The sequence below is a fragment of the Hippopotamus amphibius genome, chromosome 4, assembly GCF_030028045.1.
Source record: "Hippopotamus amphibius kiboko isolate mHipAmp2 chromosome 4, mHipAmp2.hap2, whole genome shotgun sequence".
In the NCBI taxonomy this organism is placed as follows: Eukaryota; Metazoa; Chordata; class Mammalia; order Artiodactyla; family Hippopotamidae; genus Hippopotamus; species Hippopotamus amphibius.
The window spans coordinates 159398578-159422609 of NC_080189.1; the positions used below are offsets into that span (position 1 = coordinate 159398578).

At 34.3% G+C, this 24032-nt stretch overlaps 1 protein-coding gene across 2 annotated transcripts in view; it reads left to right on the forward strand.

The window, feature by feature from the left end:
- Nucleotides 1–24032, forward strand: part of DNAL1 (dynein axonemal light chain 1) — a 41615-nt gene that overhangs the window by 8031 nt on the left and 9552 nt on the right. For both annotated transcript variants that reach the window (XM_057730429.1, XM_057730428.1), the window contains exons 2-5: nt 4363–4401; nt 7200–7309; nt 9806–9861; nt 16658–16713. In XM_057730429.1, the coding sequence (XP_057586412.1) occupies nt 7275–7309; nt 9806–9861; nt 16658–16713 (147 nt within the window). In that variant the 5' untranslated portion in view covers nt 4363–4401; nt 7200–7274. The remainder of the gene's footprint in view (nt 1–4362; nt 4402–7199; nt 7310–9805; nt 9862–16657; nt 16714–24032) is intronic.

Consider the following 24032-nt stretch of genomic DNA (forward strand, 5'->3'; position numbering starts at 1 on the left):
GTGTGTGTGTGTGTGTGTGTGTGTGTGTGTGTATGTATGTGTATGTATTCTTTTTCAGATTCTTTTCCCATGTAGGTTATTACAAAATATTGAGTATAGTTCCCTGTGCTATACAATAGGTCCTTTTGTTTATCTGTTTTATATGTAGTAGTATGTATGTGTTACTCCCAGATTCCTAATTTATCCCTCCCTCCACCTTTCCCCTTTGGTAACCATAAATGTGTTTTCTATGTCTGTGAGTCTGCCTAAGTTCATTTGTATCATTTTTTTAGATTCCACATATAAGTGAGATCATATGGTGTTTGTCTTTCTCTCTCTGGCTTACTTCACTTAGTATGATAATCTCAAAATCCATCCATGTTGCTGCAAATGGTGTTATTTGATTCTTTTTTATGGCTGAGTAATATTCCACTGTATATATGTACCACATCTTCTTTATCCATTCATCTGTCAGTGGACATTTAGGTTGCTTCCATGTCTTGGCTATTGTAAATAGTGCTGCAGTGAACATTGGGGTGCATATATCTTTCCAAAGTACGGTTTTCTTGGGATGTATGCCCAGGAGTGGGATTGCTGGATCATATGGTAACTCTATTTTTAATTTTTTAAGGAACTTCCATATTGTTTTCCATACTGGCTGCACCAATTTACATTCTCACCAACAGGGTAGGAGGGTTCTCTTTTCTCCATACCCTCTCCAGCACTTATTATTTGTAGACTTAAAAAAAAATTTATGGGAATATAGTTGATTAACAATGTTGTGTTAGTTTCAGGTGTACAGCAAAGTGAATCAGTGTAGACTTTTTTTTTTTTTCCAGCCACCGCACGTGGCATGTGGGGGATCTTCCCTAACCAGGGATCGAACCTGTGCTCCTTGTACCAGGAGTGTGGAGTCTTGGCCACTGGACCACCAGGGAAGCCCCAGGGTAGACTTTTTTTTTTTAATTTTATTTATTTATTTATTATTTTTTGGGGGGTACACCAAGTTCAATCATCTGTTTTTATACACATATCTCCATATTCCCTCTCTCCCCCAGTGTAGACTTTTTAATGATGGCCATTCTGATTGGTGTGAGGTGTTACCTAATTGTAGTTTTGATTGCATCGCTCATAATTAGTGATGTTGAGTGCCTTTCATGTGCCTATTGGCCATGTGCATGTCTTCTTTGGAGAAATGTCTTTTTAGATCTTTTGCCCATTTTTTGTTTTTGTTTTTGTTTTATAAATTTATTTATTGGCTGCATTGGGTCTTCATTGCTGCATGCAGGCTTTCTCTAGTTGTGGTGAGCGGGGACTACTCTTCGTTGTGGTGCACAGACTTCTCATTGTGGTGGCTTCTCTTGTTGTGGAGCACAGGCTCTGGAGCACAGGCTCTAGACCACAGGCTCAGTAGTTGTGGCACAAGGGCTTAGTTGCTCCACTTGCCCGTTTTTTGATTGGGTTGTTTGGTTGTTGTTGTGGTTGTTTTGCTTATTTGTTTTGTTATTGAGTTGTATGAGCTATTAGTATATTTTGGAAATTAAGCCCTTGTCAGTCACATCATTTACAAATATTTTCTCCCAGTCCATAGGTTGTCTTTTCATTTTGTTTATGTTTTTCTTCGCTGTGCAAAGCTTTTAAGTTTGATTAGGTCCCTTTTGTTTATTTTTGCTTTTATTTCTATTGCCTTGGGAGGCTGACCTAAGAAAACATTGCTGTGATTCATGTCAGAGAATGTTTTGCTTATGTTCTCTTCTAGGAGTTTGAGAATGCTTTTTTTTAAATTAATTAATTTATTTATTGGCTGTGCTGGGTCTTCATTGCTGCACACGGGATTTCTTCTGGTTGCAGCGAGCAGGGGCTGCTCTTCGTTGTGGTGCATGGCCTCCTCATTGAGGTGACTTCTCTTGTTGTGGAGCACGGGTTTTAGGCAGGTGGGCTTCAGTAGTTGTGGCACATGGGCTCAATAGTTGTGGCCCATAGGCTTAGTTGCTCCGCGGCATGTGGGATCTTCCTGGACCAGGGATTGAACCTGTGTCCCCTACATTGGTAGGCAGATTCTTAACCACTGTGCCACCTACGAAGTCCAAGAATGCTTTTAATGTTATCTTCCCAATTTGGCCCACCTTGACCACCTTATTTAAAATAAATATCCTCCATACACATATACACACATCCTGATACTCTTTATCAAGCTCAGATTTTTCTTTTTCCTTAGTCATTGTCACCTTCTAATATACTATATGATTTATCTGTTTATTATATTATTTACCGTCTGTCTCCCACCAATAGATGTAAATTCCACGAAGGCAGGGATCTTTGTTTTGTTCATTGATATATCCTAAGCAAGTGAAAGAATGTTTGGTACGTAGGAGGTAATCAGTGAATATTTGCTGAAATGAATGAGTTTCTCCATTAAGTGTGATGTTTGTTGAAGCTTTTTGATGTGTAGCTTTTATCAAATAAGAAATATCACTTTAACCCTTAGTTGAGAGCTTTTAATATCAGATATAGAACTTTATCAACTGCTCTTTCTGTACTTACTGAAATAAATGTGATTTTCCCCCTTTAATCCATTAATAAATGATTTACATTTATAGAGTTTTCTGTTGTTAGACAATCCTTATGACCTTAGCATAAGCCATTTTTGATTATGATCATTATACATCATTGGCTTTGGAGATCTAATATTGTATCCAGGATTTTCAAATCTGTTTTGAGAAATAAAGAGGGCGCCTTATCTGGTTATGGCTTCACAGTTATTCTAGCCTTATAAAATAAGTTGGAAGCTTTCCCTCTTTTTTCTGGTTTCTGAAACAACTTGTATATCAAGGAATATCTGTTCCTTGAAACCTCGGTAGAACTCCCTTGTAATTTATCTAGGCTTGGGGCTTTAGGGGAGGAGGGTGAGGGTAAATCTCTTTGATTATCTTTTTAATGTTTTAAATAGTCATTTGTCTATTCAAATTTTCTGATTCTTCTTGTGAGTTTTGGCACTTTTGCTTTTCTAGAAATGCATACTTTGTCTTGGTTTTCAAACATTACCATATATTTGCTTATAATATTTTATTTTTAAAATTTCTGTGGTATCTGTTATTTCCCCTTATTTATTCTATATTTTTAACTTGTATATCTCTCTTTTTTTGCTCAGTCAAGCTCACCAGAGACCAGAACCAACTTTTAGTTTTGTTAATCTTTTTGTCTCATTCTGGTTTTCATTGATTTCTTCCTTTGTATCTCCTTCATGATGTACTTTTTCAAATATCTTGAATGCTTAACTTACTTGTTTCCTATCTCTTGTTCTCTCTTATTTTTTTAATTTATTTTATTCAAATATAGTTAATTTATCAACACAATGTTGTGTTAACTTCTGCTGTACAGCAAAGTGATTCAGTTATACATACATATATACATTCTCTTCTCATATTCTTTTCCATTATGGTTTATCACAGGATATTGAATATATAGTTCCCTATTCTCTCTTATTTTTAAATTAATGTATTTGAAGCATGTTTCCTTTTAAGTGTTATATTCATCAAATTTTGACATTCTTTGTCTTTAATTTTATTATTTTACTTAAATTTATAATTTTATTTTTAACTCCAGGGTTATTTATTAGTGTATCTTTACTTCATAGACATAATTCCTTGTGTTATTGTTTAGGGCTCTCTCTCTTTTTAATGAGCTCCAGCAGTGATTCAAAGGGTGTCTTCTTTTTCTTACCTTTAAAGTTTTTAATATCATATTAAATTGAATCTGATACTGTTATTATAAGGTGCAACATTATGTTCTACTAAGAAAGAAAAATAAGCTAAAATTAAACTATGACAATTTCCTATCATTTAGAATTTTTATTTTGTACTTATTGACAGAGTTCTTTTAAATGTATTAGGCATATATATTTTTATCATATGTTGTCCTTTGATAAACATAAAAATGAATATAGTATGCATATTAAATGAGATGGTTCATATTTTTCTAAAACTTCATCAGTGCTACCTGGCTGCAGCAATGATGAATTGTTCCTGGCTGTAAGATGTATCCAAATTTCAAAGATACTAAAATGTAAAAGAAGATATAAATCTTAGAATCAATGAAATAAGATATATTTTAATATCAGTGTTGAAAGCTATATGTTTTTTGTAAACCAAGTGGGAGTGAAGTATATGACATTACATCATGATTTCCTTAATTTCTCTGAAAAGTATTTAAATAAGTATTTCTGATTTCAGGATATTAAAACACTCTCTTTGCATGTAAAGTCTCAAAAAAAGAAGTTAATCTTTTTAATGGTAGATGTCAGGGCTAATAATTATTGCGTGAAAATTGAATCAACAAATCATACCAATAAAGACAGCTTTGTTTTTTTCTTCTCTTTTAAAGGCAAAAGCAACAACAATCAAAGAAGCCCTAGCCCGATGGGTGAGTTTATGAGTTTTTACTTCTTCTAGAAACTGTATAAGGAGAGTTTTTGGATAGTTATTTAAATCTGACCATTCAATGCAAGGAATCTTTGTGGTATTGGAACTGTTTAGCTATCTTGACGGTGTTAGTGGATACATGAACCTACACAGGTGATAAAATTGTATAGAACTTAATACACACATGCAAACACATTCACATGCATAAGTACAAATGAGTACAAGTAAAATTGGGAAAATCTGATTAAATCAGTGAATTGTATCAATATCAATATCCTGGTTGTGATATTATACTATCTATAGTTTTGAAAAATGTTACCATTGGGGGAAACTGGGAAAAATGTATAAGGGATCTCTCTGTATTATTTTTTATAACTTCACATGAATCTTAATATCTCAATAAAAATTTCAATTAAAAAATCTGACCTTTGGAAAATTTAAACATGGAAAGGCTGATTCATCTGTTACTGTAGTGGCTGGAATCTCTATGTTACAGTACATTTTCTTTTTCAACTTTATCGTCATTAAACTACATGTCATTTTCAGGTGATAGAGTCATATGTGTTGTGGACTATCTTGGTTTTAGACAAATGATGGTTTTAGCCTCTTGGAGGTTAGAACAGGGACAGTCAGTGTGGACAAATGACAGTCATACATAGACAACTGAAAAAACATCGAATAAAAATACTAAAATGATACTCAACATCACTGATCATCAGGGAAATGCAAATCAAAACCACAATGAGATACCACCTCACAGCTGTTAAAATGGCTATCATCAAAAATACAAGAGAAAAGAGTTGGTGAGGAAAAAAAAAGAACCCTTTTGTGGGAAAGAAAAGTGTGGGAAAAAAAAGAACCCTTTTGCACTTTGGTGGGAAAGTGTAAATTGGTACAGTGCTACGGTAAACACTTTGGAGGATTCCTCAAAAATTAAAAGTACAACTACCATATGATCCAGCAGTCCCACTTCTGGATATATAACTGAAGGAAATGAAATCACTATCTTAAAGAGATACCTATATCCCCATGTTCACTGCAGCATTATTCACAATAGCCAAGACATGAAAACAACCTAAATGCCCATCAATGGATGAATGAATGAAGAAAATGTGTATTTGTATATAATGGAATATTATTTAGCCATAAAAGAGAAGGAAATCCTGCCATTTGTGACAACATGGAAGGACCTTGAGTTCATTATGCTAAAGGACATAAGTTAGATAGCTAAATCAATCTCACTTATATGTCGAATCTTAAAAAATCCCAACTCATAGAAACAGATTAGAATGGTGGTTGCCAGAGCTGAGGAGTGGAGGAAATGAGGAGAAGTTGGTCAAAGGTATAAACTTTCAGTTATAAGACCAATAAGTTCTAGGGATCTAATGTGCAGCATAGTTAATAAAACTCTATTATAGGGACTTCCTAGGTGGTGCAGTAGGTAAGAATCCACCTGCCAATGCAGGGGATATGGGTTTGATCCCTGCTCCAGGAAGATCCCACATGCCGCGGAGCAACTAAGCCCATGCGCCACAACTATTGAGCCTGTGCTTTAGAGCCCGTGAGCCACAGCTATTGAGCCCACATGCCACAACTACTGAAGCGCACGTGCCTAGAGCCCATGCTCCACAAGAGAGGCCACTGCAATGAGAAGCCCGCGCACCCCAAAGAGCAGCCCCCACTCTCTGCAACTAGAGAGAGCCCACGCCCAGCAACAAAGACCCAACACAGCCAATTAATTAATTAATTAATTAATAAAAAAAAAATATATATATAGGAAAGCAAAGCAAATGGTCCCTGAGTTGTAGGATCTTGTTTTGTTGGAGAGATAGAACTAACTCTAAGTATTGAGGTACTTAGGCAGCATATCCTGGTAATTAAAATTTAAATAGTGTGCTTTGTGCTGAAGTTAAACTCTAAGGTAGAATTTAGTAATAAATTACCGTAGAGCAAATAAATTTGACCTCAACTTTGTGATAAAGAGAATACCTTCCCAAATTCTTGGTATTTGGTGGTTGTAGCTCAGACTAAATTGTATGTAGGAGGGACTTCCCTGGTGGCGCAGGGGTTAAGAATTCGCCTGCCAATGCAGAGGACACAGATTCAAGCCCTGGTCCAGGAAGATCCCACACGCTGCAGAGCAACTAAGCCCATGCATGCGCCACAACTACTGAGCCCATGTGCCACAGCTACTGAAGCCTGTGCGTCTAGAGCCCATGCTCTGCAACAAGAGCAGCCACCGCACTGAGAAGCCCGCGCACCTCAACAAAGAGTAGCCACCCCCCCATCCCCGCTTGTCGCAAAGCCCGAGCGCAGCAACAGAGACCCAATACAACCAATAAATAAACCACAACAACAAAAAAATTGTATATAGGAACAGAAAGATGAGATGACAGAAAGTTGATCTTATAGGTCTGAATCTGATACTTAGGAAAAGTATGTTTAGGAACAAGTAAATCTTCTCAGGAAAATGTTTTTGTTGTGTTTTACTTTTGTTTATTAATTGATAGACTATTAAAGGATTTTAAAAATTACAGAAATAAAAGTTATTTTCTTTCCTCCTCTTTTCCATTTGGTTGAGAACTAACAGTGAATTATCTCCATCAGCCATGTATAATCCTGGTTATCAGGTTCAGTAAGTAAATGTTGTCAATAAGTGAACTGTCAAGAATGTACAGAATTATTGAATTTTAATGATTGTTTTGAAAAAAACACTGAAAAGCCTTGAGAAATTCTGGCCTTTTTTAGTTTCACATTACAATCTGGGATAATTTTCTTCCAAATTAATTTTTATCGTAGGAAGAGAAAACCAGTCAGAAGCCATCCGAAGCCAGAGAGATAAAGCTGTATGCCCAGATTCCGCCTATAGAGAAGATGGATGCATCCCTGTCCACACTTTCTAACTGCGAGTAAGTTCTCTTGTCTTTTTTTATCCTTTCTAGTATTGCTGTTAAGTTTCCCTTCCTTTTCTAAGTACACAATCTAGAAAAATATATTTATTTTCTCAATCTTCATTTCTCTTCCCTCCTTTCTTTCTTGCTCTCTTTCTTTCTTCCTTTCTTTTCTTTTTTGCTTATTGTGATTCTCCCTTTGGCAAGGCCAAACAGAAAAGATTATTGGTTTATAGGATTATTAACAGAATACTCTATTAATACATCCTGTGCTGTATGTTTTTACAGTACAGTTTTTTTAAAATAAATTTATTTATTTATTTATTTAATTGGCTGTGTTGGGTCTTTGTTGCTGCACACAGGCTTTCTCTAGTTGCGGCGAGCAGGGGCTACTCTTTGTTGTGGTGCATGGGCTTTTCACTGCGGTGGCCTCTCTTGTTGTAGAGCACGGGCTCTAGGCACATGGGCTTCAGTAGTTGTGGCACATGGGCTCAACAGTTGTGGCTCACGGGCTCTAGAGCGCAGGCTCAATAGTTGTGGCACACAGGCTTAGATGCTCCGCAGCATGTGGAATCTTCCTGGAGCAGGGATCGAACCCATATCCCCTGCATTGGCAGGCGGATTCTTACCCACTGCACCACCTAGGAAGTCCAACAGTATAGTTTTTATAATATGCCTAGAAAATAGAAATTTCCTTGTCTGTTAGGAGAAGCTAAATAACACAATAAAACTATTTCTCTGTCATAAAATCTAGTAATTTATCTTGTAAGATTATCCACCAGAGTCAATAGTATACTTACTTAGAGGCATAAGAGATACTGCTTTAAAAAAAAAGCTTTCCAAATTATGAAAATACATTGTAAAACAATTATGAAAATACATTGTAAAACAATTATGAAAATACATTGTAAAACACCTAGAAAATATTAAAAGCACAAAGAAAAGGAAATAATATCAACCAAAACTGCACCACTTTTTGAGAACCAGTGTTAGCATTTTGGTTTTTATTTTATTTTATTATTATTGTTTAATATTGTTCTATACCCTATACCAAAGTACCTTGGAAACTGTTTAGAAAGAGTCACCTTGTTCATATTTTTGCTGACAATTTTGGGCAGGTTGCCTAAACAACAATTGAAGAATCATTCCCCAACCATATTCCCAGATTTCCACTCCATTTTTCACTTTCACTGGTAGTTAGTTCTCAGGAGTGAGTAATGACTAGAAAATACACAGATATGACAAATAATTTACAGTGCGCAATAATTGCTTTTACTGTTTCAAGCAAAAAAAAAAAAAAGAAGAATTCCTCTTCAGGTCAAATTAGAAGGATAAGATCACGTGTTCTAGAGTCAGTTTTTTGGGGTTTTAAATTTGGCTCTGCTACTTTCTGGCTGTTTAATACTAGATAATTGCTTAACATTTGTGCCTCAGTTCCCTCATTTGTAAAATATGGATAATAATACTTATTTCATGGGATTGTTTTGATGATTAAAATAGTTAATATGTAAAGTACTTAGAATACTGAGCACACATTGTGTTCAATAAAATTAGCTTTTATTATATTCTTTGCATGAAATTTACTAAAATATTAAACATTTTTCTCAAGAAAGGAAGACAATGTGTAATTATGCTTCCTTTAAAAATTTGCTTTTATACAATTAAAGAATGTATAGAAAAAATCTAGAAACGTATATATAAACTATTAAAAGTAGTTATCTCTGGGGGAATGTGTGTGGGATGGTTAGGATTACATGACTTTTTATAATACACATATCATGGACATTTTCCTAAGTTGGTATATGTAGCCCACTCTTGTTTGTTTTAGTGGCAGATAGTATTTCTTTCTTTTTTTTTTTTCAACATGTCTGCTCACATCACTGACATTGAGTTTGTTTATTTTTTTTTAAGGACTTTTATTGGGATATAATTGACATACAATAAACTGCATATATTTCAAGTGTACAATTTGATTTTTTTTTCTTATTAATAATGTATATATGGCAATCCCAATCTCCCAGTTCATCCCTCCCTACCCCCCCACACTCCCCTAGTGGCAGATAGTATTTCGCTATCTGTATTCCTCAGCTGATGGGTGTTTATAAATTTTTCCCACTTTTTTGCTATTACAATAATACAATAAATAATCTAATTCATATATCTTTTGGCATTTGTATTAGTATTTCAATAGGATATATTCTTAGTAATGAATTACTGGGTCAAAGAATACATCCATTTAAAATTTTAATAGATAACACCAAATTGCCCTCAAAAAGATTTTTTTGATTTTATACGATGAGTGTGTATTAACTTTTGTAATCAGGGAAAAAGTATGAAGATTTCAAAATGAAAGAATAAGTGTCATGTCTGAGAGGGAAAAAGGATTCAGTATAAAAAGAAGATGTGACTTAAATATCTTCTGTGGGCACTTGAGGAATAATTTCTGATATACCATTAACATTTTTTTCTTATTAATTCAAGTGTTCCTTTTTTCTTCTTCTTTTTTTTTTTTAGGAAGCTTTCACTGTCTACAAACTGCATTGAAAAAATTGCAAACCTGAATGGCTTAAGTAAGTGATCCATAGTAACAGATGGTTCTTGGATTTCTTAGTTATTTGAAATAAACATTCCAGAGGCACTGCATAATCCTAGAAGCTGGCACCTGTTTTAACCACAGTAATTGTCAGATGACAGAGAGAATATATAAACCATGTGTCTTGTTTGATTATCCAAAGAAAATTAGAGATAACATGAAACCTGAACAGTTTAAAGACATTTTAAAGCTTTTATAGTGTTAGAATTGAAATATTTTAAATAGAAAATCAGGTTTTTTATTATATATTTTTTGTTCAGATTTATCTTGTTTCACACTTGTTGTATTTAAAGTTTTATTCCTCGCCACCCCTGTTTTCCTTATGCTTCTTATCTTCATTAATGATATCAAAACCTTCCCAGTTGCCAAGGCTCCTTGTGCTAGTTGCCTGTGGCTGCAGACACTTGGTGGCTTAAAACTGCAGAATTTTTTTCCCTCACAGTTCCAGAGGCCAGAAGCCTGAGATCAGCTTCACTGGGCCAAAATCAAGAGGGCCACACTTTCTCTGGTGGCTTTAGGGGAGAATCATTTCCTGGCCTTTTCTAGATTCTGATGACTGCCAAATTCCTTGGCTTGTGGCTTTGTCACTCCCATATCTGCCTCTATTGTCATATTGCCTTCTCCTCTTTTGTCTCTGTCGTATCTTTCTCTGTCACCCTCTTGTGAGGATACACACAATTGCATTTAGGGAACACCTGGATAATCAAGGATACTCTAGCCATCTTAAGATCCCTAACTTAATCATATCTGCAAAGTACTTTTTTCCCATATATGGTAACATTCACAGTTTTCAGGGATTAAGATGTAGGTATCTTTTGGCGAACCATTGTTTAGCCTATCTTATTTCCCTTTACTTCCCTCAAGCCCTACATCCAAGTTCATCACTAAGTCCTGTTAACTTTATTCTTTGAAAGAGCTGTCAAATAATTTGTTGCTTTTCCATTTCTAGGAGCTACAGCTTTAATTTAGACCCATGTCGTCTCCCCCTTAGGTCATGTTTTTCAAACTTTTTTACCACTTCCAACAGTAAGAAATACACTTGAGGGACTTCTCTGGTGGTCCAGGGATTAAGACTCCACGCTCCCATTGCAGGGGGTCTGGGTTCGATCCCTGGTCAGGGAACTAGATGCTACAGGCATGCTGCAACTAAAGATTCCACATGCCACAACTAAGGTCTGAGGCAGCCAAATAAATAAACATCTTTTAAAAATACATTTAAATTAACGACTCAGTACTAATATTCATATGAATATATATATCAAATATAACATACTCATATGAACTGGATTAAAATTTGTAAAACAGTATTTACCCTTACAGCATAGGTACCAGTATAAATATTTTTAGCGTGATTTCGTTGTTTTTTAAATGCTTGTCACAACCCACTAAGTTGATTTCACATGACCCACAGTTTGAAAAAACATTGCGTTACAACTTTTGTGATAGCCTCCCAATTGATCTCCTTGTCTCCTGTCTTTCTGCTCTTCAGTTGACCTTCAGCACTGACACCGGAGTTTTATTTTTTTAAATATTGTTCTCATTATCATTCCTCCGATCAGAGACCTTTAATGACTCCCTCTTGCCCAGTAATGACCAAATGCCTTAAGGTTGCATTCAGAGTCATCTAAAAGCTTGTGACATCCTCATCACACCCAAACATATCATTCTTTTTTATGATTTTGTGCAGTTGTTAATGCAGTGCTTTTCACTGAGAACAGCTGCTTCCTCTAACAGGAAAATCCTACAAGAAACAAAATTAAGATTAAGAATGCCAAGTTTAGGGACTTCCCTGGTGGTCCAGTGGTAAAGAATCCACCTTCTAATGCAGGGGACATGAGTTCCATCCCTGGTCAGGGAACTAAGATCCCACATGCGCGGGGCAACTAAGCCGGCACATCACAACTAGAGAGAGAAAACCCACGTGCCACAACTAGAGAGAAGCCCTCGCAGCTCAGCAAAGAGTCTGTGCACCATAACGAAAGATCCCGCATGCCACAACGAAGACCCAATGCAGCCAGAAATAATATACATAAATAAATATTAAAAAAAAAAAGAGTAAGGGAAAAAGTGCCCTTTGCGGAACTTTATTTAAAAAAAAAAAAGTGCCAAGTTTAAATGTCATTTAGAGGAAGACCTCTAAAGACTTCTCTAATTTCCATCATCATAATTAATTGGGAACATTTATAGCAGTCTACTTTGGATTATAATAATAATTACCTACTTCATATAGTTATTTTAACGATTGAATGAGTTAGTGTGTATAAAGTGCTTAGAATAGTGCCTGGTGCATATAAATACTCAAGAAATACTAGCTGTTATTATAGTTAGTGAGGAATATGTTCTGTCTCTCCAGATAATGAGCTCATTGAGGGCAAACGTCACATCTTATTAATCTTTTTACCTTCTATTCCAAATCTCCGTCCCCCCCAGTACTGTATCAAAGTTGCATTCAGCATTTACATAGTGCTGGAGGGGAAGCGTTTACTATTAAAGTTGTGTATGAGATGATTCAGTCTTTTCCAATTTTCACTGACTTATTAAACAATTTGAAATGTTTCATTTTATTCTCTACTTCAGTTTCTTTGTAATTGAAATAACTTGCTTAAATGAGACTAAATTGATAACATATTATTTATCAGTATGGATAACATGCTTTTCTTTCATAAAAACATGACTATGACAATATGAAAATGGACAACCATCTATATAAGGCTGGTAGTGGGTTTGAACTCATATTTTCTTTGGTCAATTGGTAGTGACTTTCAGGAAAATCGTATTAAGAAGATTTCCAAAAGTTCAGTGGAAAAGTGTACCTTGATCAATTATTGATGTCTGATGTAGACATAGAATGAGAGAGGGCAGGTGTTTGTACCATGTATTTGCTATACTTGACACATCTCATTTTAGTTCTGCTTGTAACAAATGGTATTTCTAGTCTATGGAGAGAATACACTTTGTCTGTGACTGTGAAGCAAAATGAAGCCAACTGATCCATATAAAAGATTGAATATATGACTCTAGCTTGCCTCCCACTCGTTTCCTTTCATGAGCACTATAGTTTTACCTACTGCGCTATGACAAGAGGATCTGAAATAAGTGGGTATTCCTACTTAACGGGGGGGAGGGGTTATAAGGCAGAATAACCCAATAACCCTAACAGCAATATGTATTTATTGTATCAAAACTGTGACTAGAAAACTGTACAATGTGAATATTAATATTCTCGTATTGTAGATTAGAAAGCAAATTTTGTTGGTAAAAAAGTATACTCCTTCAGTTACTAAATAAATAAACATAGGGCTTCCTAGGTGGCGCAGTGGTTAAGAATCCGCCTGCCAATGCAGAGGACATGGGTTCGATCCCTGCTCCAGGAAGATCCCACATGCCACGGAGCAACTAAGCCCGTGTGCCCAAAAATAAATAAATAAATAAATAAACATAAAACTTTAAAATACTGTTTTGATTTTTGTCAGGACCTAAGAAGAAAAAAATAGTGTTTTCCTTCTAGTGGTGCTCTACTTATACAGTATATAAAATATGGAAAATACATAATTGTGTAATGTTAGAAGAGTTAAATCTATTAAGTTTAATATCATAATTTATTTCCCCATACAGCAATAAATAAGATCTCTTTAGCCTTTCATTGCCATTTTCATGTGCATTTTTTAAAAAAGGAGTTGTATATATTTAAGTTAGATATTATCTTCGAAAGATTTGTATATATCTGTTATCTCTAATTTCTGAGGTCATTTCTCAGTTCTTAGTTGACCTAAGTGTATTTTAACATGGATGATTTCTTTCCTCTCTGAAGCAATTTCAGTATTTGATTTCTAGGACACTGTACCCTTCTGATTTTCTCCTGCCTTTTAGGCTACTTCTTCCCAGTCTCATGTCCTCAAATTTTAAATGTTGGCGTATCCTGGGACTCAGTTCTTGGATCTCTTCTCTTTTCTAAATTATCTCATCCAGACCATGGCTTTACCATCTACATGCTGATGGCCCCCAAATTTATATCTCTAGTCCATACATCTCCTCTGAACTCCAGATTCATGCATTCAGTTGCCCGACATTTCCTTTGGATGTCTGCTGGACATCTCATACTTAACATGACCAATACTGAGTCCGGATGTCCTTCCCCAGTCCTAGCTAACCCAACTATTCTTGTGTGTCTATCTCAGATAGTGACAACTGCATTCTTCTAGTTGCTCAGGCCAAACTCCTTGGTAATTTCTTGACTCCTCTCTCACATCATCCCCTATAAGGCCAATTTTCCTAATTTCATCTATTACTCTCCTCTCATTCTCTCAGCTAAGTTGTGTTTTGTGAACACTTCTGTGTGGTCCTGCTTTGAAGCCTTTGTAGTTGAAGTTCCCTCTGCCTGTTCTTCCTCCAGATATCCTCACGGCTAGCTGATTCACTTCCTTTGAGTATTTACTTAGAAGTCACCTTCTATCTAAAATATCAGATGCTCCCATTCTCCTGACATTTCATTCCTTTTACCTGCTTTTCTTTCTGCTTTACACTTGTCACTATCTAATATACTTATCTGTTTTGTTTATTATCTGCCAAATATTAGCTCCATGACAGCAGGAATTTTTATCTGTATTATTCACTGTTACATTGCAAGTGCTTATAGCTGTGCCTGGCGTATAGTAGATGCTCAATAATTATGTACTGAATGAATAACTTTTTGAATAAGCTTTTTATTCTGTGTGAAATAGAAAAAGATAAATGAGTATTTTTCCATGTCAAGAAGCTATAAAGAGTAATTGATTATGTGATTTTCTTAAATGTTTAATTTTTACACATTTATAGTTATATAGGGTATATTAGTTTGCTAGGGTTGCCATGACAGATCCCACAGACTGGATGGCTTAATAGAAATTTATTTTCTCATAGTTGTAGAGGCTAGAAGTCTAAAATCAAGGTATAGGCAGGAGTGATTTCTTCTGAAGCCTTTCTCCTTGGCTTGTGGATGGCCATCTTTTCCTTTTGTCCTCACACGGTCTTTGTTTGCGTCTGTGTCTTAATCTCCTCTTCTTATAAGGGTACCAGTCATATTGGATTTTACCTAAAATGCCATTTAACCTTAATTACCTGTTTAAAGGCCCTAAGCTACAAATAGTCATAGCCTAAGGTACTGGGAGTTAGGACTTCAACGTATGAATTTTGAGGGGACAATTCAGCCCATAATATGGTGTCTTGTTTCAATAGTTAAACTATTTTGCAAGAATTAGATTGCTTTAAAAAATTATACCTTGTTCTGAAAGCTAAATGTTTCTCACAGGATAACTTAAAATAATTAATTAAATAAATTAAAACCAAAGTTTGTATAACTATATATGCCTTATACACACATACATCATTTATTTGTACTTACCATGGATTAGGCATTATGCTGAATACTTTAGACAATTATCTTATTTAATCCTTGTATTCTTATAAAATAGATCCTATACTTCCTCATTTTACATACGAGAAAACTGAGGTTCTAAGAGGTTTGGTTTCTTGCCTAGAGTCAGCATTGGAACTCAGTTAATTGGATTTGTGTTCTTAACCACCGAATTATGGATGTTATAGAACAGTGCCATCCAATAGAGTTATCTGCACTGTCCCAATACAGTTGCCACTAGCCATGTAGCTATTAAGCTCTTGAAATGTGATTAGTGTGATTGAAAAACTGAATTTTTAATCATATTTAATTTTAATTAAATAGCCACATGTGATTAGTAACTACCATATTGGACAACACAGTTATAGAAGTTTAAGTTGTGAAAACTTAACGTATAATATGCATAAGTAATCACAGTAGTTTTTTAGGACAGAAGTGAGATTTCCTGTGTTTTACTAGAAATCTTTTATTTTAATTTTGAAAAACAGTATATGTACATGGTTTTATGCAAATAGTTCAGAAGAGATTACAAGTAAAAATATCTTCCTCTGACCATAGACCGACTCTCAGTTCCTCCCAAACCAACCACTGTTTCTACTTTCTTTTTTTGTCCAGAAATAGCCTATAGATATACAAATAGAAACATTCTTTTAAAAATTACAAATAGACGTTTTTTAACCAAATCACAATCTAATTATTTTAAAAAATGAAGGCAAAAGATTTGGGGGACTTCCCTAGCAGTCCAGTGGTAAAGACTTTGACTTCCAATGCAGGGGGTACAGGTTCAATCCCTGTGTGGGGAGCTAGGATCCCACATGCCTCCAGCCAAAAAAACAAAACATAAAACAGAAGTAATATTGTAACAAATTCAGTAAAGACTTTAAAAGTGGTCCACATCAAAAAAAATTTTTTTTATTTGAAAAAAAAAGAAAAAGAAAAAAGAAGGTTTTTAAAATACTAATTCATTTGATTTCACTTCTAATCCTTTGTGGAGCCAGGTGGACCAAACATGAAACTATGTTTTCTATTTTCTAGTGTAAGTCCTCATACTACAAGAGATTTGAAATATATATGCTCTTAAATTTAAAGTTCAAATCTTCTTTACTCTTATTTTATCCTTGTAATATTAAAACCATGTATTTCAAATAGCTAACCATTTAAAATTTAATATGGCATGATGTGCAATTGTAGTTGTAGTGTTTACCTTAGTAATAGGTCAATGTTATTTCCTACTTGGTTACCACTTTTTAATATTAATACAGCCTTTTTTATTATATAAGGATATTTATTATATAAATATGTTAAAGCTTTATTATATTAGATTTATAACAATTGTGTAATATGATTCTAATAAGCCAAAATTGCTTTCTTTCCTCTACAGAAAACTTGAGAATATTGTCTTTAGGAAGAAACAATATAAAGAACTTAAATGGACTGGTAGGTTGTTATTTATTTCTTAAAAAAGCATACCCTCTTTTTCTTGAGTATACAAATAATTCTTGTCTGTTGCAGAAACTACAAAATAACTATAAACCACTGCTAACATTTTGATTGACATCTTTCTTGCCTTTTTTCCTATTCTTTGACAGGTATGTAGAAAATGAAATCATACCATATATATTGTTTTACATCTTTTTTTAACTTAATATATAAAGATAACTTTTTCCATGTCATTCATTCATTCATTCATTCTGCAAATTCATTCACTATGTTTCCTGAATGCCTACTTTTAGCCAGGCACTGTTCCAGGCACTAGAGATACAGCAGGATATAAAATATAGTCCTTGCTCTCATTGAACTTAAATTATAATGGAGGGAGACAGACTAGAAAATAATTTTGTGGTAATGCGTCAGGTGGTGGTGAATGCAGTGAAGAAAAACAAGGCATATAAGAGAATGTAGATTGAATGTAAGTCCTCTCTGAAAGTGAGAATGTGGGCTACAGAGCTGACCAAGGGACCAGTGCTCCAGACTGGGGAGGGACAGCAAGTACAAATGTCCTGAAACTGAAGCCACTTGGTATGCTTGAGTAAGAGCAAGAGTTGAATGAGGGAGAATTGTCCTCAGTGAGGCTGGAGAGGGAGCCAAGAACAGTCTTTATAGGACTTGATAAGATTTAAAATTTTTTTCCAAGTGGCTTGCAAAGCCATTGGAGGTTTTTGATCAGAGGATGTTACTTACATTTTAAAAATAATTTTCAACCATACTTTTTTAATGACAGCATAATATTCTATTTCATTGATGTACCATAATTTATTTAAATAAGTTACTTATTATTCATTATTTCCAGTTTGGAGTTATTATAATCAATGCTGTTATGAATCTCCTTTTAGCTATATTATTGCACACATCTATGAATAATTCCTTGGATAAATTCCTTGAAATGGAATTGCTGGGTCAAAAGGTATGAATTTCTTTTAAGGCTTTTGTGATATATTATCAAGTTACCCTTTGGAAAACTTGTAACAGTTTATACTAACATATGAGGGTTTTCATTTCCCCTTAGCAACCTTGGGCATTTTTAAGTTTTTTAACGTTTTTGACAGTGTGTTTTTTTTTGTATATTTATTGGCCATTTGAATTTCCGTGCAAAGAAGTTGAGATGAAACAATATTGTAAAACTAGGCAATTTCAGAAAAGATAAAGCTAATTTCTTTTTCTTGGCATGTTCCCCAAAAGATAATAATTTTTTAAAAGTGCTGATTGTTAAATACTTGATAAAAACTCTGAAATATTTTGTAACTCTGGTCTCCTGCCCCACCACCCCACCAACCCCGATAAGTCTAGCTGGTGCTTCCTAAGAGTCAATGAGGTTGAAACTGCAGTGCTTCCCAACAATAGCCTCCCAAGAACAGACAGGCTAAAATGACTGCCCCCCCATTACAGAAACAGGAATAGGAGTCAGTGTTCAGAGGTACAATTTGGGGATTATCTTGAATTATCTGATAATATCCCACGTCTGTATGTCTACGTACCCACATAAATTTATAAAATGCTTGGAAATTCTTAGAGATTACATTCTGAAGTTAAATAAAGGAAGTTTTCTCCCCCCAAGTAATAACCAGTAGATGAATTGTTTGCTTTCTAGCTAGATATGACAAATAAAATCCTAATGAAGTATACAATTTTTTTTGATATTCTAAGTGGTCAATTTAAAGACATTTTGCCTTCTCTTTATTCTGTCAGCCTTAGATGGTAAAAACGTCATGTATAGGGACATTATTCATAATGTCTCTCTCCCTCTGTCTCTCTCTCTGTGTCACACACACACGAATCCTGATAAAGTACATCAGTTTTGTTCACCAGCATCTACATTGGTGCTTGATACATGTAGTAGGCATTCGATAAATATTTTTATTACCAATATATTCTATTACAATATATTTTATTACGAATTACAAAAATTATTAAGTTAAATTTTTAATTCTAAGAGTAATAGATGTAATTGTGTTTAAAAAACAAATCAAGCAATTCATAAATATATGAAATACCCTGTGGAAAGTCTTTTCTCTCCCTACCTCCTCAATTCCATGAGGTAACAGAAATAGTATTTGTATACTTTAAATTTTTTTCTGTGCACAGACAAATTAACAGATATCTATGTGTGTGCATGTGAATGTGTGTGTATGTATGTTATATATATTTGTACTGATAATATACTGGGCATATTTTTCCTGCTTTTTTATTCAGTAATATATCAGGAATATCCTTCCATGTTAAAACAGGCAGATTTAATGCATTCTTTTCAATAGCTGTTGTTTTCTACACTATCAGTATACCACAATGTATTTAACTATTCCAGTACTGCTGAGCATTTAGAGTATTTCCAGATATTCTATTGAAGAAGAGGTGTCTGTCTCTCTCTCTTTTTTTGCTATTACAAATCATGCCATAGTCAACATCTTTTTACATGTATCCTTTAGCAGTTATTTGAATCTTTACATAGCCTCGATTCCTAAAAGTAGAAAAGCTGAGGTTATTTTTATGCATTTAAATTTTTGACAAGTACCTCAGATTGCTCCCACAATGCTTATGCCAGTTTCCACTTCCATCAGTGGTATAAGGGTGAGGATTACCACCTCTACCCTCAACATCCCTGAGTATTATCCATATTTTTAATATTTGCCAATATGATAGGGAAAGGGAGTATTATGTTGTTTTAATCTGTATTCTTTAGTTAGTTGTGACTTTGAACATCTTTTTATATGTTTATTAGTTATGCATGTTTCCTCTTTTGGAAATTGACCCAACATATATTTTTACCCATTTTCTACTTTTATCTTTTTCTTATTAAATTTTAGGCACTCTTCAATATTCCTAATAATTATCCAGTATTGATAATGTTATTACTATTACTGTTGTTACAGTTAATATTTATGAGCTATGTAGCAGATTCTTTACATGTATTATCTCATTTGAAACTCACAACAAGTGGATAATATCATCATTTTAAGATAAAAAATCCTCAATCCTCATTTTAAGATAAAGAAACTGAGGCTCAGATAGTTATGTAATGTGATCAAAGATAGTGTACAGGCACTGTTAAACCCTGTTGCTGAGATAAGCAGTCTGTCAATAGCTATCACAGTCTTCAATGTGTATTTACTTTGTCCCATATATTTAATCTATATGTAGGAGTTTTTCATACTCATATACATGAACAAAGATGGACCAAGTACATTATTTGAAATATAGCTTGTATAAAAGATTGCAACAATCTAAGTGTCTATCGGTAGTTGACTAGCTAACTGAATAATATATATCAAGGGGGAAAATGAGGTAGGACTTACCTATATGTGATGAAATAGAATAATTTGCAAAATACAGTAAATGAAAAGAAGCAAAGTAGATATTTCTATGTACATATATGCATAGAATATTTCTGATGATAGCTGTTACCTCTGGGGAAGGGAAGGGGTGTGAGTGAGAAAGAGATTTTTCTTTATATTTGTTTGCACTATTTGATTTTTGTTATTGTTATATTGTGTGTTACTCTTTTTTTAAAAAGTATTTTATATTTTTATTTAGGTGATGATTATGTGTGTTACTTCTTTAAATTAAAAAAAAATGATCCTCCCCTCAAAATACAAACAAAATATTTGTACACTCAAGTTCATAGCAGCATTATTCACAATAGTCAAAAGATGGAAGTGTCCATTTACAAATGAATAGCTAAACAAACCAAAAAAAGGTGATGAAGGAGAGGAAAAAGGCAGGAGGGAAGAGGAAAAGGTGGAGGACTTAGTCAAATCTAGGTAATCTGATTGCAGATTCCACACTGCAATTTAATGGAAAGTTTTCAGAATTATTTCATGTATTTTCTCTTAGTTTGTCACTTGTCTTTTCACTTTATTTGTAGTTGCTGTATGGAGTTTTAAAAATTTTATTTGTCAAATCTTTATAACGTCTGTGTTTTGTATCTTATATAGAAGGTCTTCACTTCTAGATTATAAAAAATAGTCTTAAATTTTCTTCTAGTACTTCTATTGTATTTTAAGTATAAATTTTAAAGGTTTATACCTTTAATTCATCTGGAGTTTATTTTTGCATATTGCATGAGACAGGTATCAAACCTTATTTTTTTCCTCCAAACATTAGGCATATATTGAAAAGTCTCTTTTTCCCACTGTTTGCAAATGCCACATACTAAATAAACTCTTGTATATGCATGGGTAGGTTCCTGGATGATCAAGTTTCTTTCTGTCTTTTCTTTTTTTAAGGTTAATCCTTTTGGCAATCGCTTCTTATTTATTTGTATTTTTTTAATATTATCTATTTAGGCTATGCCAGATCTTAGTTGCGGCATGCGGGCTTCTTAGTTGCAGCATATGGACTCTCAGTTGTAGCATGCATGTGGGATCTAGTTCCCAACTAGGGATGGAACCCGGGCCCCCTGCATTGGGAGCAAGGGCTCTTACCCATTGGACCACCAGGGAAGACCCTCAAGTTTCTGTTTGTTGTTTTACCTGTATATTTCAACTCCAATATCACGCTGCTTTACTTTTCTTTCGCTTTATAATATGTTTTGATATCTATTAGGACAAGTCGTCTCTCTTTGTTCAAAATATTTGTGGCTTTTCTTGGACATTTACTCTTCAAGAGAAACTTGAAAATAGATCTATCAAGTTCATAAAAAATAAAATCCCATTGGAAGCCTTAGTAGAATTGCATTGAATTTATAGATTAACTTGGAGACAATTTATTTCTTTTCATTTTAGAAAACTGAACCTCTATACCCATTTAACAATAACTTCCTATTGTCTCCTCCCCCCCAGCTCTGGCAACCACCATTCTACTTTCTGTATCTATGAATTTGAACTCTAGGTATCTCATATAAGTAGAATCATACAGTATTTGTCTTTTTGTGACTGGCTTAGTTCACTTAGCATAATGTCCTCAAGGTTCATCCATGTTGTAGCATATATCAGAATTTCTTTCCTTTTTAAGGATGAATAACATTCTGATGTATGTATAGACCATATTTTGTTTATCTGTTCATCCATCAGTGAACACTCGGGTTGTTTCTACCTTTTGGCTGTTTTAAATTGTGCTGCTGTGAACATGGGTATCTAAATATCTCTTTGAAACCCTGCTTTCAGTTCTTTTGGGTATATGCCCAGTAGTGGGATCGCTGGTTCATGTGTTTTCAATTTTTGGAGGAATTGCCAAAGTGTTTTCCATAGCATCTACACCATTCTACATTCACACCAGCAGTGCACAAGGGTTCCAGTTTCTCCATATCCTTGCCAATACTTGTTATTTTCTGTTTGTTTGATAGTAGCCATCCTAATGGGTATGAGGTGCTATCTCATTGTGCCAGCCTCCTTATTTTACAGAGTTAGAAACTGAGAAGAGAAGTGATTTATTCACATGCAGAAGCAGACCAGTTTGCTAAATGCCTATTCATTCACTGTACAGTTCTCCAAAGGGCTAGCTTACTGAATGACAGATTTCACTAAATTGAGTCACACAGACTTAGCCAGGTTTTATTGATTAACATTCACGAGATTGCTTCACCAAAATTTTGTCTTTATTACCTACTTACAAATATATAGAAAATTGTGTTGCTTGGAATGATTTCAACACCTTTTGAACTTTTCTTTAAGGTTTTATTTAGTATTAATTTTAGTGCAGCTGTTTTATCCCAGCTGTTAGACTTGTCAGTCCATCTTTGTAACATGTCAGTTTCATATTTTAGACACTGATCACTTCTCAAATGATTAAAACACATAAAAATAGTAATCTGAGCTGGTTAGTGAATCGTTATATTTAGGGAAGTAGGAAAAACAGTGGAATAGAATGAAAATGTACTGAAAGACTAAAACTATGCCCTGGACATCCAAAATCTATACAACATTTGTTAGTTAATATGCATAAGAAATTCTTGTTCTACAAAATTATATTCACAAGTAAAGTCCCCCAATGCACTGATATTTGGTCATGGCAAAACAGCTGCATCTAAATGGCTGAAAACTAAACTGAAACTCAATTAATACTTCAAATGAATGAACAAAGCACAACAGACATCTTCAGAAGTTATCCTGTCTAAAGTAATTTCTATCCTATCCTATCTAAAACAAATTGCTATATTTTGTAAGTAGTTAAACATTTTTTCAGTAAATCAGTAAAAGAGTAAATTCAGCAAATTGGCTATTTGGAGAATTAATCAAATTGGTTATGTGAAAATTGGCCAAGAGTCCTCATCTGTACGTGTAAAATGACACTAACGTGGCAGAACCCAGAATTGAGCCTAAACTTTCTAATTAGTATTATTTAATCACTACTTTTTCTGCTGCCTCACACTTTCTAAACTGGAGACATGGGATACATGGGGATGCAGTGCAATGAAAACGTATGCAATGAAGTTTAAATTATCTGAAGACTGATTCCCCTCTTCTGAAAGATATGTATGATATACTGATTAATCCTTTGAGAGAAGGTATCAGATTACTAGCTGAGGGAGTTTGGTTAAATCACAAAGTTCTAATGTAAAAGTGCTGGGATGGACTGATTTAAAAGTTTCTTTTACTTTGAAACTTGTTTCTTCTATTTAGAAAGTTGAAGCTAAGATGAATTGTCAGCCTTGGGATGACACACAGAACTAACTCAGGCCACTCCATTCTCAGCTTTTCCCCTTGATTCCATCTGTATGGCAAATGCATTAATGATCTTTATCCAGAGTACATTTATTCTCTCTACAGTCTTTGAAGGGACAGTTGCCAGAACATAGACCTGGGTCCTACATTCTAGACTTTACCATGTGGATGTAGGTAAATTCTTTTGGGTTAAGAGGGGATTGAACATTGAATTGATTCTGCCTAGTATTTTTTTGTTTTTTAAGGAACAAATAATCACTACATTTTGTCTTTTATATATGAAAGAAGGAAAAGTTTTTGTGCCACCGTTGATTGTATCTAGCATTTGAGTCAGTATGATATACTCTTTATACTATAAATGAAAAGACTATGGGTTTTAAGTTGAGTTTTATACATCAGAAAGAAATAAGATGAATTGATGGATAGATAGCAGGATGGATAGATGGACAGATATGTGATAGGAAAAGGGTAGTAAAATGTTAATGGTAGAAGCTGGGTAGAGGATATATGGGTATTTACTATAATATCTTTCAACTTTCTTATATTTGAAAGTTTTCATAATAAATATTGAAAGAAAAAAAAAACCACCTTGAAATTTAGACCTAGGTCTACTATTTAATAGCATTGTTCAGCATTTGCTGGCAGTCCATGCTTTCACTG